This window comes from Diabrotica undecimpunctata, chromosome 3, assembly GCF_040954645.1.
Source record: "Diabrotica undecimpunctata isolate CICGRU chromosome 3, icDiaUnde3, whole genome shotgun sequence".
NCBI classification, from domain to species: Eukaryota; Metazoa; Arthropoda; class Insecta; order Coleoptera; family Chrysomelidae; genus Diabrotica; species Diabrotica undecimpunctata.
The window spans coordinates 45142737-45161415 of NC_092805.1; the positions used below are offsets into that span (position 1 = coordinate 45142737).

General features: G+C 33.0%; 1 protein-coding gene across 1 annotated transcript in view; it reads left to right on the forward strand.

The window, feature by feature from the left end:
* Nucleotides 1–6041: 6041 nt before the first annotated feature.
* snu (ABC-type transporter snustorr) overlaps nucleotides 6042–18679 on the forward strand; it is a 415588-nt gene continuing 402950 nt past the window's right edge. Inside the window, exon 1 of the mRNA XM_072525834.1 lies at nucleotides 6042–6509. Coding sequence (XP_072381935.1) covers nucleotides 6430–6509 — 80 coding nt within the window. The 5' untranslated portion in view covers nucleotides 6042–6429. The remainder of the gene's footprint in view (nucleotides 6510–18679) is intronic.

Below are 18679 nucleotides of genomic sequence, written 5' to 3' on the forward strand. Positions count from 1 at the left end.
CTTATCTACTTTTGAGAATCTTAATACAGAGGTAGATTTTAACTATCTACTATGTACCGTACGGGTTAATGAGTTCCCTACGCGCATATCTCGAAAACTTAATGGTCGCTCTTTTATTTAATTAAAACATATTGTCCGTGGTTTTAATAAACAGTTCGACGAACACTTTCTTAACTCATCAACCCTAATCGTCTCTAATTGTTTGCTTGAAATACATTGTTCATGGGGCTAGTAAACAATTCTGCGAAACACTCTTAAAACTAGCTATAATTATTTTTACAATAGGAATATAGTTTTTTTTTCATGTCAAATAGGAATATAACAATATATATATATATATATATATATATATATATATATATATATATATATATACATATACATATACATACATGATTTGAATTCTTGTTTTAGGGATAACTTTTCAATTAAACCTACTTTTACCTTCAGTCAATATTTAACATATTATTAATTATGATACTATGTTAATTAAGATTTATAAAACCTAATTTCAGAAAGTCTTCTATAAATTTCTTATTTCATTACTAGTGATTTTGCCCGTCACCAAGCGACGGGCGATCCAATCAATTGCCATTTACAGGCATTCTACTCAATTTTTTCTGTCTTCCTCCCATCTTTTATTCAAATAAGTTATTTTTGGAGAATTGTAAAAAAACTTTTGCGTAAAGTCGTCATGAAAATCGATCTAACTATAAAAACCAGCGTAATTCAAGTTTGGCAATTCATTTGTTGGAAGAACTCGAGCTTTGTGTTATGTCTTCTACCGATCACCAATCAGTTGATCAACAGGAGGATAGACATTTATTCATAAAATAAAATAAACCTGTCTTTTCACTGTCATTTTCTATCAGATCAATGTAAAATTTATTTCGAAACACCCCAATATTTAATTATATATCAAAGAAATCACAAAAATGTTTTAATATCTCTTTTGATTAAACAATTTGTGAGGGCAGGATTAATTTAAATTATGTAAAGAAAAATTTAGTACCGAATAATAAAATAATACATGTTTAATGATTTTTTGAGGGTTCTCCATAACACTAAAATATTATACAGTGTGTCCGTAAAGTATGAAATAAATTAGATATTTCCTAAATTAAAAGTCTTTTTAAAAAATTCTAAAACACGTCGATTTTTAAATTTAATGTTCGACATTTTACATTAAAATTTCATTATACACGGTGATACACATTACAGTGATGACGTCATCGGCTCTTTTTTTAAATGAAACACCCTGTGTTTTAGGACAGTTTTAGATCGATAAAAATAAGCTAATTTCTAAAAAGTATAATACTCGGGTCTAATGATTATAATTTGAAAGATATGCGCTTAGAAAATAAATTATTTATTATCAATTGCAAAAAAGTAGCCTACTTGTAGTTTTTGGTAAACTGTAATTATTTTTAGTAACGTTCAATAACAATTAAGTGGTACAATAATTGTATTCATTCGTGAATGTTCTGTATTATTGCTTAGAATTAATTTTAAGTAGAAATGAATTTGAGTGTAAAGCAAAGAATTGAAATACCCATGATGATTGGGTATGGAGACAAATCGCGAACTCAGATGAAAGTGTGTAATTTATGTATTGATAAATATCCAGGAATACCCATCACGCAGTCAACAGTAAGGAAGATTGAAAAGAAATTTCGAGAAACTGGTACGGTTGAAAATGCAAGCAAATCAGGTCGTCCCTGTGTAAATTATGTTACAACATTAGATGTTCTACTTGCTTTTGAAGAAGATGCGCACACTTCTGTTCGTAAGGTTAGTAGTGATCTCGATGTTTGCAAAAAAACGGTACACAAAGTACGTAAAAGTAAGTAAAGTAAGCAAAATGCACAGTTGTACAGGAATTAAACGAGGATGATCCAGATAAAAGAATACAATTTTGCGAAATAATGACGGATAGCAGCCACCTAAACGCTCTCTTGGTTCAAAATATTATTTTTTCTGATGAGGCTACATTCAAATTAAATGACGAGGTCAACCGTCAGAATTGTAGATACTGGGCAAAAGAAAACTTCAACTGGATGCGGGAACATCATACACAATACCCGCAAAAGGTAAACGTATGGGCTGGCATTGTAAGAAATAAAATCATTGGACCCTACTATTTCGAAGGTAATTTAAACGGGCCAGCATACCTTCAGTTTTTAAGTGGGTATCTCGTACCTACTTTAGTTAATTAATTCCCCAGTACAATTAATCTTGGAGGTTTTGATAAAAGTTTATGGTTTCAACAGGATGGCGCGCCTTCGCATTATGCTTTATATGTTCGAAGGTACCTAAACGAAATTTTTCCGAACAGGTGGATTGGAAGACGTGGATATATTGAATAGCCAGCGAGGTCGCCAGACCTCAAACCTTCGGATTATTTTATGTGGGGTCATTTTAAGAATGTTGTTTATAAAACGAAGCCTGCAAATATTGGAGACCTAAAAACAAGAATTCGTATAGAAATAAACAATATTTCTCAAGAAAGCATAAACAAGGTTCTACAAGGATTTGCACAACGTTTGGGTTACTGTCAAATACAACAAGGGCTACAATTCGAACATTTAAGATTAAGTCATGTATTAATTACTGGATTACTTTCAAGTTATTTATTATAATTTATTTATAATTTATTAATATTATAAATCAATAAAAATTAATTTTCTAAGCGCATATCTTTCAAATTATATCCGTTAGACCCCCAGTATTATATTTTTTTGGAATCAGCTCATTTTTATCGATCTAAAAATGTCCTAAAATACAGTGTGTTAAAAAAAGAGCCGATGACGTCATCACTGTAATGTGTATTACTTTGTATAATGAAATTTTATTGTAAAATGTAGAACATTAAATTTAAAAATTGGCGTATTTTAGATTTTTTAAAAAAGGCTTTTCATATAGGAAATATCGAATTTATTCCATACTTTACGGACACACTGTATAAGGTTAGCTTAAACATCTTCAACTTCAGTAAGTTTAATAATATCTTCATTTAGCAATTCATCTACACAGCCCAAATCGAGCATTGGCCTCCTCCAAACTATGCTTCCAGCCTTTCCAGTCCCGCGCCGATCTTCTCCAGGTTCTCACGTCTAGCAACATTTTGCGCTTCTACTGACACTTCATCCTTCTACTTTTTCCGTGGCCTTCCCATATGGACTTGCGCCCTACATTTTACTATCTAGGTCTCTTTCTGGCAATATTCTGGTCTCAATTCTCACTACATTACCAACCCATCAAAGTCTCTGAAGTTGAACTAATTCTGAGATTGGTGCCTCTTTGAACAGTTAGTACAGTTCATGGTTGTACCTGGATCTCCATACTCCGTTTTCGTTAATAGGTCCAAATATTTTTTTGGACCTATTATGGCTTTTGTTTTATGTCTTCTGTCATCACCCATGTCTCGCATCCATAATATACTACTGGTCTGATAATAGTTTTCTAGACTCTGATTTTCGATCTCCAGTGTGTGTTTTTGGAGCGGAACACATGGCGAGTGAAAATTATGCTTTGTTTTCCTTTACTTTTCTTCTCTTACTAAGGTCTCAGTGAGCTCATTTTGTACTCTGACAGTTGCTCTTGACGGGTCCATTGTTGTACTAGTCGGATGTATTTTTGGGAGATGTTAAAGCTATGCAATATTTGATATAACTTTTGTCTATTAATTGAGTCGTAGGCCTGTTTGAAATCTATAAATATGTTTGTATACAGTTAGTCGTTGGAGTTGTTTATTTAGTATATAAGTAAAAACTTTGTACGTTGTGCACAAAAGGGTTATGCCGCGATAATTTTCGCATTTCAGCTTATCCCATTTTTTATAGGTTGGGCATAAAGTCCCGGTTTTTCAGTAGCTAGGGATCTTTTTCTTATTCCAAATCTTGTTCATAAGCATATGCATTTATCTTACTAGGTGTTAGCCACCTAATTTACATAGTTCAGAGGGAAAGTTGTCAATACCGGAGCCTTGTTATTCTTCTGTGCTCGTATTGCTTGTTGTTAGGGGGTTCTATATTTTCTGTCTCTCCCTCAATGTGATGCAAGTTAATATGCTTTTTATTTTCTAGACTGATTTTATTTATTTTGGATCACTGGTTATTTGTTCCTCTTGATTACTGCATAGCTTTGTTCGGGGTTTATATGCTTCTCTTAAATTGCGTAGATATCTATTCGCTTCCCTTATATCACTGCCCTGGAGTTTTTTTTTTATTTTCTGTATATTACCGTTCTCGTATTTTATTTTCTCTGTTCGGCCTATTTTATCGGCCTTCCATCTTGCATCCTTATAGCTTGATCTTCTGTCTCTGATTCTTATTTCCGTATATTTCTTGTATTCTTTATTTCTTTTCTATATGGCCTTTTTACACTCATCATTGAACCATTCTCTTTTTGTTTGTTTCTTTTTTTGCCTATGACCTTTCTTGTTTCTTGCTTTCTGGTCGAAGCCACGGAAGTGGACGCCATCAGAAGATCGACGAGAATATCAAGAGCCGACAGAATACGGAATGAAGTGATAAAACAACAAATGGATATAGAGGGCACTATAGTTGAGGATATTGAGAGAAAACAGCTCATATGGTATGGGCATGTGAGCCGAATGGGGGACGAAAGATTGCCTAAAAAAACGATGATGTGGCAACCCTTAGAGAAGAGGAAACGAGCCACAGAGCTAGACCCCGGGAGTTAGGAAAGCGATTAGCGCTCGAAATCTGGACGAAGACCTAACTCAAGACAGAATGCAGTGGCGTTTGGGAGTCGGACAACGTCGTAAGACGTTATAAAAAACCGAATATATATATATATATATATATATATATATATATATATATATATATATATATATATATATATATATATATATCTTTCTTGCTGCGTTAATAACTTTTGTTTTAATTTCTTTCCAATGTTCTTCGGTACCTAGTAGACCTCAGTATTTGTCAGTGTTTGTGTTATTTCTGTCTCATAGCTCTGTTTAATATCTTTTTATCTCAACTTTTGTATATCTAGTTGTTATGTTGTTTTTTCCTGTCTTTCTTCTGGTTTCTTTGAATTCTGCATCTGAATTTTATCTGTACTAGGAGATGGTCAGATCAGCAGCATGCTCCCCTTCGGTTCTTTGTGTATGTCGCGGTATGGGAAAAAAGTCGAGCTGATGACCATGCTCCATTTTTATTGGTTAGGTAGTTACAAATCTAAAAAGATACCAACGCAACGTCTCAAGTGTCATCGAATGCCATAGTCTGTGGACTAGTACGCATTTCGATGCGAATCGCCCCGCCTCGAATTTTCCCATTGGCTATTGACCTGGAAATCCCTATTTATCGCTCGGACAGCGCATATAAATATTGGCGATTTTCAGGTCAGCCAAGTCAGTCCCTCACGGGCTCTCCGAGAGCTTAGTGCTCTTGGGGCTCTGCTTCCTGCATTTATTTTCCATACTCTGTGGCTGAGAATTGTTTCAACTTAACTTGGTGTTTTATTTCGACGAAGAAATTGTCATGTAAGAAATATCTTGCCTTTTTCAAGGCAAGAAACCGAAGATAAATATTTTCCAAGTCCATAACCCGAAAATGGACTTAAGTAGAGGAGCTCTTGACAGTATATTCGAAGCTCTCTACAGAGCTCCCTCAGACAACAGAAGGTGGTTAGACGCTTATTTGTTCCCCCGAGGTGACACAAGCATGAAAATCAAAATTTCGAAACTATATTTGGAAACTTTTTGGTTGTTTACAAATATTTTTCATAATACTTTTACGAAAATTGTGTATATTTTCGTTAAAAATGTATTCCAGCGAACTAATCGCAAAGTCATCAAACAAGTAATTATTTATAAATTGCAGTAATTTAAAAATGAGATTTAAAAAATTCCGCTATTCCACCAGACATATTAATACCAATAATTATAAACTAATTAGTTTTAGTACCAAATACTTAACACTTCAAGAGACTGTACTATATGGTGTAATGAAATCAAAAGTATTTCCCTCTCTCGCGAAGCATTAGCTCGACCGGCGAGAACTTTCTTTTTTCAATATACACCGCATGTATCGAGACTGGCCAATAACCAATGGAGAGTTAGAAAGGGGTCTTCTTGCATGTTTCACTTTCTATTACAACGAATAATAGTGAGTTTAGTTGTCACGGATAGTTTTCATTGAAAAATTCTTTAAACGATCTTAACGTATTATTAAACGTAATATTTAAAAAATATAAAGAAAATTGTACTGGTGAAGCTTGTCCGCCTATACATAATTAATAAGGTAGTGTGTGCGTCTCATCTAACGAATTCTTTAAAATTTTTGAATATAGTTTGGTATTTGTTGTTCGAAGCGTAACATGTCCTTGTCGAGAGTTTAGTGAGCGGATACTAGTGTTGTTTTTCTTGTAAAATATTTGTTGAATCTTTCAAAAATGGATAATACTCTAACGGAAACTTCCAAAAAGGAGCCACAGAAGCCGAAGATGTTTTCGTGGCAAACGGTCACATTCAGGTAAGTTATTCGATACATGTAATTGTATAGTACTGTATGGCTTTTTTCTCGACGATATAATGAGGTACTGCTAGCTGGAACGATACTTTTATATACTGTTCATTACGAAATGAAATTAAGTAATGACATAATGACAACAAGGTCAGCTTTTGGTTACATAGTTACTCGGTTTTCCCCGAATGTTTCCAAATATTTTTTATGAAATATATACGCAACTGAAACGCAACAAGGAACCTTTACGACGGTAAAACCGAAATCTTCATCTTAATCTGACTCATACCTACAAGTATACATTATTAACAGTAGGTAATGATTTCTTAATTCGAAATTTTTATTTGCGCTAATATTTAAAAAATATTTGTGGCGAAATAGTATTCAAAATATTTCACAATATATCTAGTTAAAATTTTATATTGCAAATGACGTAAAAATCTACAGAAAAAAAAACGTACACAAATCACACTTTGATTTATTATTTAAAATGTAAAAAAGAAAAAACATGTACCGAACCCAAAAGTTAACAAAAAAATAGATAAAATCTACAAACGTCAGCGATGTCATTATTAGATGATTTTGTCAAATAATATTGATAATTATCGGAATTATCAATCACAATTTATCATTTATATCAATTTCGAAGTTATTGTCTTCGTCTTGGACTATTTTATCAATTAAGCCCTCTAATGCTTTTCCATTTAGTTCTCTAAGCAGTTTTACTTACCTGTAATAAAAACGATGGATCTATGTTTCTAATTTTGATTTAGTGTAAAAAAATTGTTACACTTGGCGTATGTTAACATTTTTTGTCAAAGGCCAGCACAATATCTTTATAAACTACCTAACACGAAAAAAGTTAACACCAAAATACTTAAGAGGGTAGGCGCAAAATTTCGGGCCAATGCTTTTTAAATGCATTCATTTTTTTCAAATTATAAAAAAAATAAAAAGTATTTTTGAAAAATTTAAACGCAGAATGAAAAAATACATTATTACTGAGGGCCGAAAGTCCCTGAAAACTTCCATAATGTTTATTTTAATAAGTTACAGGGGTGAAAAAAAAAAAAGAGAAAATTTCGTGTGATTTTAATTACAAATATCTCATTCAAAAAAACTTTTTGTTTATTCTAAGGGAGTTTCGGCCCTCGGTAATAATGTAATCTTTCATTCTGCGTTTAAATAAAAAAAAAAAAAAATTGTTAGTTTTCTCAGGATTCCAAAAAAAATGATTGCATTTAAAAAGCATTTTCCCGAAATTTTGCGCCTACGCTCTTAATAAACATAAATTTCAAAAACATTTCAGAATATGTATGAGATCTTCTAAAGGTGCCTCTAGGTGATCTCTAGTAATGTTGGTTACCACATTGACCCATCTTATTCTATTCACAACAACTCGAAATAGATCAATTGCGTTAGACCAGTTCATTTCCTAAGATTGGCCAGCCAGGATATACGTCTGCGTTCAGGGCCTTTCTTTCCTCTTTCTTGCCTTGTAGAATCAACTGTACATGTCGGTATTTAATATTATGCATATTGTTGCCAATATTATGCATAATGTTGCCAAAGTAAGCCAATTTTCTTTTCTTTACGGTGTTAATAATTTCTATGTCTTTTCTAAGCTTCTGGAGAATAGCTATGTTAGTTGTGTGATGCATATAAATATGAGACCTTTAACATACATCGGTACCACCACATTTCAAATGCCTCTAACTCCAGCTTTATAAACCGTAGAAAAAGTCACTAAAGACGTAATATCTAATAATTCTTATGGGTATATTGATACTTAAAGTTACGTTGCAGAAAAGCTTCCTAAGACCGTTAAAAGACCTTCTGGCTTTTTCAATACGAGTTTTTATTTTGTAGCAATGATCATACGTATCCAAACTTAATTTTACAGCGCAAATAGCATATTTCTCCACTCTTTCTAAGGGTGTATCGTTTATTGTAATTTGGGCGTTTATGTTGGTGTTCTTACTACTGACCATTATTTTTGTCTTCTTACAATTAATCTTAGGCCGTATTTGTAACATGTTTTTAAACATCAATTCTCATTTTTTGGAGACCCTGCGCACTATCTGCCAGCAATACGTTATCGTCTGCTTATCTAATAGATTATAAGTTGGCGTTTACTGTAATACCATTTTTTGATTCGTCCAGGGCTTCTTTAAAGATTTTTCAAATAATGCTAGTGACAGTGTGCAACCCTGTCAAACTCCTTTTGAGACTTTGAAGATTTAAAATAGTTCATTTTGGAGATATAAGTTTCAGACTAGTCTTATATCTTAACCATCGAGTCCTGATGTTTTAGAATATCGATTATTTTCCCTATGGTACTTTGTCAAATGCCTTCTTAAAATCAATGAAACATACATATACAACGCAGTTGACATTTGAGGAGATCTGTATCCGAACTTGCAAAGTAAAAAGTGCTTACTTAGTTCCCAGTCCTGCTCTGAATCCAAATTGAACTTAGAAACTCAGGTATTCTTTTAATATGGTGTATATGCGCGATAGTAAGGAGTACTTTGAGTACATTGCTTATTAAACTAATTAATTTATGTTCTTTACATTTACTAGTATTGGCTTTTTTGGTAAGTGGAGTGAATATTGATATTAGCCAGATATTGATATATTGTTGAATAGCTTCGTAAGTGCTGTGATTTGGCGTGCCTCTAATAGCTTTGAAATCTCACCATTTACTTCATCAGGTCCTGGTGATTCCCCATCTTTAATTCGTTTAATGGCCACACTTTTTAATAGCCTTCTGAATCCAAAGTTGAACATAGGCCTCCCCCAGTTTCTTCCAGTTCCGTTGGTCTTGAGCTTCCTGCAGCCAATTTCCAGTTATTGTTTAGACGTCGCGTTGCCGTTGTCTGTCCATCGTGTAGGTGTTCTACCTCTGCTTCTTCTATGTGCTCGTGGCCTCCATACTGTAATTTTTTGGGTCCACCGCCCGTCATTCATTCTAGCCACATAGCCTGCCCAGTTTCAGTTCAGCCATGCTATGCGCTCTATGACATCTGTAACGCCTAGCCCTCTTCTCATTTCTAAAATGTATCTTCTTGCTGTATCTTCGTATAATTCTTGCATTTTCTTGATTTTTCTTTAATTTTTTACCTTCAAGGTTTAGGTTGTAGGTTTTGGGGCCAATGTGTAACCACTGAACGACCCATCACAAACGTTCGGTGTCAATTTATAACAATATAATTACCTCCGAAAGTTGGGAGCCAATGTAGAACAATAAAACATTGTTAGGCCTCGCTTAGCTCAGTTTCTTAGATGTGAGAACGTCTTATCTTCTTATTTCTAAGATGTATCTTTTTGCTGTATCTTCGTATAATTTTTGCATTTTCTTGATTTTTCTGTTTTGATTTGTTACCTTCAAGGTTTAGGTTTTAGGCTTTAAAACCATTGGGTGTCAATAGATAACAATATAACTACCTCTGAAGATTGGGAGCTAATGTAGAACTATAAAACTTACAACTTTCTTTGGGAGCCAATTATTAGGCCTCGTTTAGCTCAGTTTCTTAGGTGTGAGGACCTTTATCTTAGAAATAAATCTGACAACCTGCATTTGACTGGGTCAAACAAACCAATATATTAACTAATCATGTCTATTATATATAAAAAATGAAATTTTAATATTAAATTAAAATCAAAAGAGCAAATCTTTACAAAACATAAAATGATACTTATGGCTTGTGATGTTATCTTCAAGTAGCTGAACATAATAGCAGAATGTAGTGATTAGTTACAGATGTAGCTAAATCTAGATACTTTCATTCTTGTATCTTTAACGAGGCCGTGGAAAGTCTTTAACGAGGCTCAGGATGTTCCACCCATGTGGTTTCGAAATGTCTCACCAAAAAGTGTACAAAAAAAATGAATAAAGCGAAAAAAATCAGAGAAATCATAACAATATAAATGAATTTTTAACAGAGAACTGCCTCTTTATGGATGAACAGCAACTTCTCCTATTTTGAACTACAACTTACATGACAATTAAGAGTAGCTAACCGACAGATAATACTTTGTCGATTGTCAAAGTGGGGCATAGAAATTTATACGTTCTATGTCTTTGATATTATAGAACAGACTGGAGTCAAATACAGAAAATATAACTAAAATAAATAAACATTAAAAATATAAAATAAAGATTAAATTGGATATTTAGTTTTGAATTTAAATGAGTTTTTTGATGAATAAAATCAAAGTAAATTGTAATAAAATAATTATTTAAAGAAAAATAGCAAACATGTGATGTTTATAATATTACAAATTGTAGTCAAAATCTGACCTTCGATGTCTACAAATATACCTGTATTGCGTTGTTTTTTGGTGTTCTCTTTAATTTTTGTATGCCTATGGAAATCGTCATGTTTGCCTTAAAGTGTTTCAATTTCCGTACATTTCTCCTTCAGTCATGGTTCTCTTATGCAATTGTTTGTATTCATTGACGCTTCTACCTTCTAATTTCCTTTGCTTTTCCATCATCAAAATCACAAATGCATCGTCACTTCAAACACTGTAACTCAGTAAATAATAATCTGAATGACATGCACATTTTTACAGTATACTTTTGAATATAAGGACTATAGAACTGTCAAATAGAAAATTCGTTAGAGTCGCCACCTCATATGGTTAGCCCCGGGACCTATTGACCGACATATTACATTTTAAACCTCGGGTGTAGGTTTTCGTCCCGCCAGATATTTCTGCTACCTCTGGGTATCTACGCTACAAATACTCAGTCAAATTCGTAGGGGGTTGCGCCTTATACGAAAATAGGCCAAACTCCCATATGAGTTCCTCAAAATAACTGATTTTAGAACGCTACTCTTAGCAAAAATATTGGTAAGGAAAATTTAGTTATAGGAACATTGAATAACTGACAAAACACATTCTAGAAGCTACAAATAGAAAATTAAACAAACAAGCTGAAGAAATAATGTTGAGCAGTGGAAGGAGTTTGTTATTATGTTTATTATTATTCTCAGTAGAATTAAATACTTTATTATTCCACTCCTGTGCATTTCGTCAGTGACTCTTTTTATGCCTTTTATATGCATTTTAAAATCATTATTATCCAATCGAGTTATACTACTTTTATTATACAGCTGATTAGTTTTTTTCTTTATGTGTTTAAAAAAAATTATATTGAACATCTTACTTTGTAATTCTTCTTCTTCTTTTTTCTTCTTGTATGTAGGCTTTAAAGCCTGTTTCTTCTTCAATATTGGCCTCCTAAATTGTTTAAATTATCGTACCATCTTTTTCTTGATCTGCCAATACTTCTTCGTCCATTTGGTGAGTTATCTCGTGCTATTCGTCCTATCCTATTCTCCCATATTCTACTAATGTGTTCGTTCCACTTCTGTTTCTCTTTTGTCACCCATCCATTTATGTCTTCTATATTGTATGCTCTTCTTATGTTTTCGCTTTTCTCCCTATTCAACAGACTTTTCCCTGATATTCGTCGAAGTAATTTCATCTCTGTTGTTACTAGTAGTCATTTTTTTGTGACATGTTAGAGTAGTTACTATTTAAATGGGAATAAGCCATAATTAAAGGTTAAAGTACGTTTGTTGACGTTTCAATTGAAGGATTTCCGAAATGGAAATTGAAACGTTAAACGTACTTTAACCTTTAATTGTGGCTTATTCCCATTTAAAATAGTAATTTTTCTAGTAGTCGTCTCGTTTTAGATGTGTCAGGTCTTGTCTCCGCCGTATATAATAATATAGGTCTAATGTCTGCTATATAGATTCTTGTTTTTGTGTCTTGTCTTAGGTGTTTGTTCTTCCAGATTGTGTCAATAAGAGATCCCGCCACTTTACTGCCTTTTAAGCTTTGTTGTCGTACTACTTCTTCAACATCTCCGTAACTAGTTATATCTATTCCCATCTATTTAAACCTTGCTTTCTGCTTTATTATTTTCCCATCAATTTCGATTTTACATCGTTGTGGGTATTTAGTTGTCATACATTTGGTTTTTTTCTGCTGATATTATCATATTATTGGTTTTTTGGCTGTTGTATTGAAGACGTGTGTCGTCTTCTGTTTTGGCGAATAATGCGGCGGAATAACATATCAGCTCCACTACTTGGCCCTTTGATTTCCTCACGCCTTTCATCCGGCAATATTATTAGTGTTTTACTTAAACAGCTGGTACGCACAATGGAAATAATAATAAAATTTTTAGGACGCGTTTAGTTGTATATTAAATAATAATTAGATACTTTAATACACTTATAATTAAGAAACATAATATATAATTTAGAATATAGCTAAATACTAACAAAAATATTTTTAAGTCTCAAACAATTAGGTTTATGAGGCAACAAGTCAGATTATTATTTTAACAGCCTAAAAGATTTAAATATTTCTACAATTATGTTCACATTAAAATGTTAGTCACAAACAGGTTTTCCAAATAATTTTACAAAAACAAGCTATTAGAGTAATATTTAAAGAATGTTAAATAGTATAGCCGATAGCGTTAAATTATATTTTGAATGTGTTTTGCAACTTGTTTGTTATTATTATCGATCTACATTATACTCCAGACGACACCTCTACAAAAATAGAATATGAATACGCTTTAGCTGAAAAAATGGTCGAAAATTTAGAAAAAACGAAAAATCTATGTCACAGTTAACAATTTTTTAACGTTTTATCCTGAATATTTTGAAAATTATCTGAATATGTTCATTACATACAATTTTAAGTTAAATACACCAGCTTCTTTAAAAAATCAGGTTCAATTTTCTGGTAAGAGTCTACGCTTGTATAACTCGTTGCATTCGACTGAATAAGTCGAAAGCAAACCAGGCAAAAATCACTAAATTTTCTTAGTGACTTTTGCTGGGACAGAAAAAGAATATTACTATTTAAAACGTTGAAGATATGTTTCACAAGAGAAAAGGTCATCTAAAAGGGGATGTAAAACCACAGGGATAACACAATAATTCAAAACAATTTGATTTTCGTAAAAACAGAACATCAATTACGCCATTTTTTTGGATACTATTAATTCAAAAATCAAATTAATGCATAAAGATTTTCTACAAACAAGGTAGACATATTACAGCGAATGCATCATTATAAACTTTAGGTTAGACAATTATATTAACCCAGCATATGACAGGTGAAATTTTGTAACGCTGTTCGATACGTGGGTTGTCACAAACCCCAAGTTGAAAATATTCTCATTCCTATATCTCATAGATTTATAATAATATGTAATAATATAGCTTCAGGATACATTACGGTAATAAATTCCAGATTTGAACATTTGCTAATAATAGATTACTATTGCACATATTGCCAAGTATATGAAATAACAATTTTTTTTTTTGAGAAAAAAAAGGTGTATTATGAGCGGAGAATTAATACATTTCTATCAAAATTAATAGTATGAATACAAGAAACTGCAATAGAAGGAGTATTTAGCTTATCAAAGAAAAAAACAGAATCAAATTCTACAGATTAATTATTAAGTTATCAGTTCTTAAAGTTGGAGCAATTGTTCTAAACACAGTGTTCACATGCCTCATACACGTATCTAATTTTCCTGTCTCTATTTCTGGGACATTTTGAACATCGTCCCTTCTGATTAGGTTTCTTTGCAGGCGGTTCAAAATGTTCACCTGAAATCTTTCGGATATTGCTTCTCAACTCTCTAGATAATCTTGGGTTACTCATTCTTTCTATTTAATGTTCTTTAATCAATTGGAAACCCAGTTTCTTCAGGAAAAGCCTTCAAGCAATGTTAGGACTATCGTCGTTTTGTCTGTGAATAATCTGGCAATTGATTCCTACAGTGTTTATTAGAGAGAAAAAATTGTCAAAGGCCAGTGATGACTGTTGCGTGCTACATTATACGTTGCAGATAGCTCGTCTACTACGTCAACTCCGCCTTTGTTTGAATTATTAAAGATAATAATTTCAGGCAGTTTGTTATAAGTATCTGTTACTGTTGTATCATGGTGGAGAGAAGATATAAGTAAAACAACTTTTCCTTTCTTTGGTACATACGAACGAATAGTGTATCCGTTCTGAAATCCAAATATACTGGAAAAAACTTCTGTTCCTTTTCCTTGCAGGAACTATATGGGCAAATTAGGTTTATTTTTCCTGATAGTACCTACTGCAGTTAAATTATGAGTCTCACGCAACTTCACCAAGAGATCACGAGTAGTGTACCAGTTATCAAATGTTATTTTGCGTTTGGTCCCAGACACAGGAGCAACCAATCTTTCTCCAATGTCTTCTGGAGGAATTGCTAACTCGGACTGGACCTTCCGGCTGTCGTCCAATATACATCTCCATATTGAGCAGGTAGTTCATTCGTGCATCAACTAATGTATGTATCTTGATTCCATATTTCGATGGCTTATTTGGTATATATTGCCTGAAAGCACATCTCCCCCTGAACGATTTAAGCTTCTCGTCATTTGTCAAAAATTCAGAGAAAGAATATGCAGATTTACAAATTTCCACAAACCTCTCGAAGAAAGCTTTGATATGAGCTAGTTTATCTAACTTGATTTTTTCTTCACGGTTTTGTTTGTTATCGAATCTTAGACATGAAATTAAAAATTCAAATCAACGTTGGCTCATTTGGCAACGGAAAACGTCTATTCTTGTTCCGCCAGTGTTTCACAATTAATATAAATGAGGATGGTTATTTCTGAATGCACTAAACAGATAAAGGAGCCCCAACACAGCCTTGATTTCTATCACAGATGTATTCCCATATTGTGGAGAGTTCTTCCAACTTTCAGATTTTTCTGTAATTCGTTGGTTTGTATGCTAAACCAAGTCAGCAATCATTTATCTATCAATAAATAGCAAGAAGCACTCAATTGGTGTCTTGGAATGCTTTGAGTGATTTTTGACTTTCGGTAAATGTGTAATTATTGAGTTTTCTCCTTTGGTTCGAACATTTCGGTTATTGGCTTCTTTACTCCATTTTATTCCATTCTTTTCAGAATAATAACAACCTTGTCTGATACTTTCTACAACAGCTTGCTGATTTCCATTCTCTTTTTTGGGTTTTTGTTCCATATCGGAATAATCGCTGTTAATACTTACATTGTCAATATTATCTTCTGTCTCTGAATAATCTTGATCAATAAATTCGTCTTAATTTTCCCACATACGCATGAGATGAGCCTGCTCTTTTTCATAGTCGCCCATTATTTCCAAATCTACCAGAGTAAAAATTATGAATAACTCAATATAAATAGTATGTATAAGATGGCTTACCTCTGAAAATTACGTAGAAGTACGAACTAAAAACGGAAAAAATAAACTAAACGAGTTCCAACACGTGGGGTGTGACAAACCTCAGACAACTTGAAACCGACACCACTCACTGTATATCTAGTTGCCGACTGATCTGACTACATCAGATTGTGGACAAATATGTATTCAAAAGTTACTGAAGCGCTGTTGGCGTTTGGAGTAAAATTTGAACTTATAACGATTACTCTGTGAACTCTGGGGTTTCTCACACCCCATGTGTCGGATGCCAGGTAAATGAACCGAAATGCTTTGGCACGGGGATTGATAATTTGTATCCATGTCATACTAATTCGTCTAGGCAGAAATCTCTTGGTGAAAAAGATTTCCTAAATACTCCATACTACAGTAAAATGTAAAATAAAAAAGAGAGTTAAAGTTTAATTTGGTTACAGCGTAGCACCATTCGCTGATATGCATATTTCTGCCTCTTGGCTTCCTCAGAGCGAACTCATAGTAAGCTCTAACAAAATAAAACCTTTTCCATCCATAAAAGTAAATATTTAAAATATTTTTGACTGACAACCTGTTACCAATGTATGTAAAAATGTGAATTTGATTAAATTCGTTTTGAACCTTCCAATGGGATCCCGTACTTTAACAAAATGAGTGAAAATTGGAATCGTTATACCTAGGCGGGTGGCTTTTGTCGAAAAATGTCTATTTATACCAATATTTATTTATATAAATTTTTAAGCAAATTATATAAATTGCTTTTTTGGTTTAAAACCACTTTTTTTACAATTTGGGTTATTTTAGGACCAAAGTTTCTTTCTTTGTGTTTTCGAGACCATTTTTCAATACGTTGTTCATCGAATTTACAAAAATAAAAATATGAGATGAAAGCTCAAGACAAGTAAGCTTTAAAATGCGCAACTATATTTTAATTATATAGTGCTATAGTATGCTATGTAAATTAATCTGCCAATTGCACTGCTTTATTAAAGCAAAAGTGACAGCGCCTCAAATTCATGGGATTATTTGCTTCAAATTATAAAGAATTAGTGCTTCAAATTATGATAGGTTTTACTTTAAAATTTTACTAAAACAAAATTATTAAACGCAAAGATAGTCATGGAGCATCTGCATTTAACACATGTTCTTATGGTAAATGCTGTGAATATGCTTCAGGCTGGTCTTTCACAAGCTGATGTTGCACGTCATGTTAACGTGTCTCGGACCATGATTTTGAGATTGTTGCGTCAATATGAACAAATTTGGTAATGTCACTGAAAGACAGGGAGGTCGTCAACGTGAAACTACTTCTCAACAGAATCGGTATGTGGTAGGATTAGCTCGTCGCAATGTGAGTATAACTGCACGTGAACTCTGTGGGGCGTTAAAAAATATTCACACCATTATTGTATGTGACCAAACCTTGAGGAAGAGATTGCATAAAACTGACCTGCCCGCCAGACGTCCATTGAGGGTTGGCGTGTTACGTCATGGAAATCGTGGAATCAAATTAAGTTGGGCACAAGAACATGTGCAGTGGAATTTGCAAAAATGTGGTTCTGTGTTATTCACATATGCAGCTAGGTTTTGCCTTTACCCTGATTAAAGAAAAATGAGAGTTTGGAGAAAACCTGCATGTCATATAGCTAAAAACCTAAAAAATGGTTTGAAGACAATAACATTAAAGCGTTCTTATGGCCTTCGAACAGTCCAGACCTTGATGTTATTGAGGCATTGTGGCATAAGGTTACAGAAATTTTGTATTGATCCCGAGAGAACCGTCGCCGATTTGAAGAGTAAATCAGGTAAATTATGGGATAGTTTCGACCCTGATATGTGTAAATCCTTAGTACAAACAATACCAGACAGAATTGCCGTGATTGTAAAGGCGCCTGGCAATGTAAACCCATATTAAAATAGTAATTTCTTGAATTTTCAGAACATTTAGTTGTCACCATACAATGTTATACAACATTTTGGTTTATTTTTCAGCCAACTTTGAAATTCAACGTTTATAGAGGCCGAACCATTTGAATGCTTTGTTATTAATGATAGAGTTTAATGCATTGTTGATCTCGTTCTTTGGTTCAATAAGCAAAGTTAATAAGATGAACGTTGTCAATAAATTTTCGTTTGTCCGAACATTTTAGTTGTTAGGGCTCGTATAATCAAAATAGAAACTTACATTTTGAAACTACTTGGCTTAAGCTTTCATCTCATGGTGTTTGTTTTAAATTCGATGTTCAACTTTTTGAAAAATGATCTCGAAAAATGCTAAAATTGTCTTCGTTTGACATTTTTAATTGTTTATTTGCATTTTACGCTTGAATTAAGCATTTTACGAAAAAATTGAGAACACAACTTTCGTCTTAAAATAACAAAAATTATCAAGAAAAAGTATTTGCCAAGCCACAAAATAATTCTTTTAGTTGTTTAAACATTATTTTAAATAAATAGATTCCCGTGAATATTCTATCGATTAAAATAAATTTTAGCTTGTGGGTATGAAATCGACTTTTTTCGGCAAAACTGTCTATTATTTTTGGCAAACTCTATTTTGACACGTTCCGTGCGGATGGCATACATGTGAGCCACATGGTGGCTCCCCAATGTGCGGACGGCGCGCATGTATGCCATTGAGTATACACAGTTTTAAGATGTATTTTTTTGTCAGTAGTGCGACGAATGATTTAAATTTACTATCAGGTTGTTGGATAACAAATACACACAAATAAAAATAATGTTGTGCTGGGTAATATTTTAATAAATATATTTTGAAGTGTATTTTTAAAAATTTTGTTTATAATTATTATTATCTTACAGATATAAACTTAAATTACAAAAGGTTGAAACCACTTATGATCTTCGAGTTGACAAGGGTGGAGTAAATATTTGTAAAATCGTCATTAAAA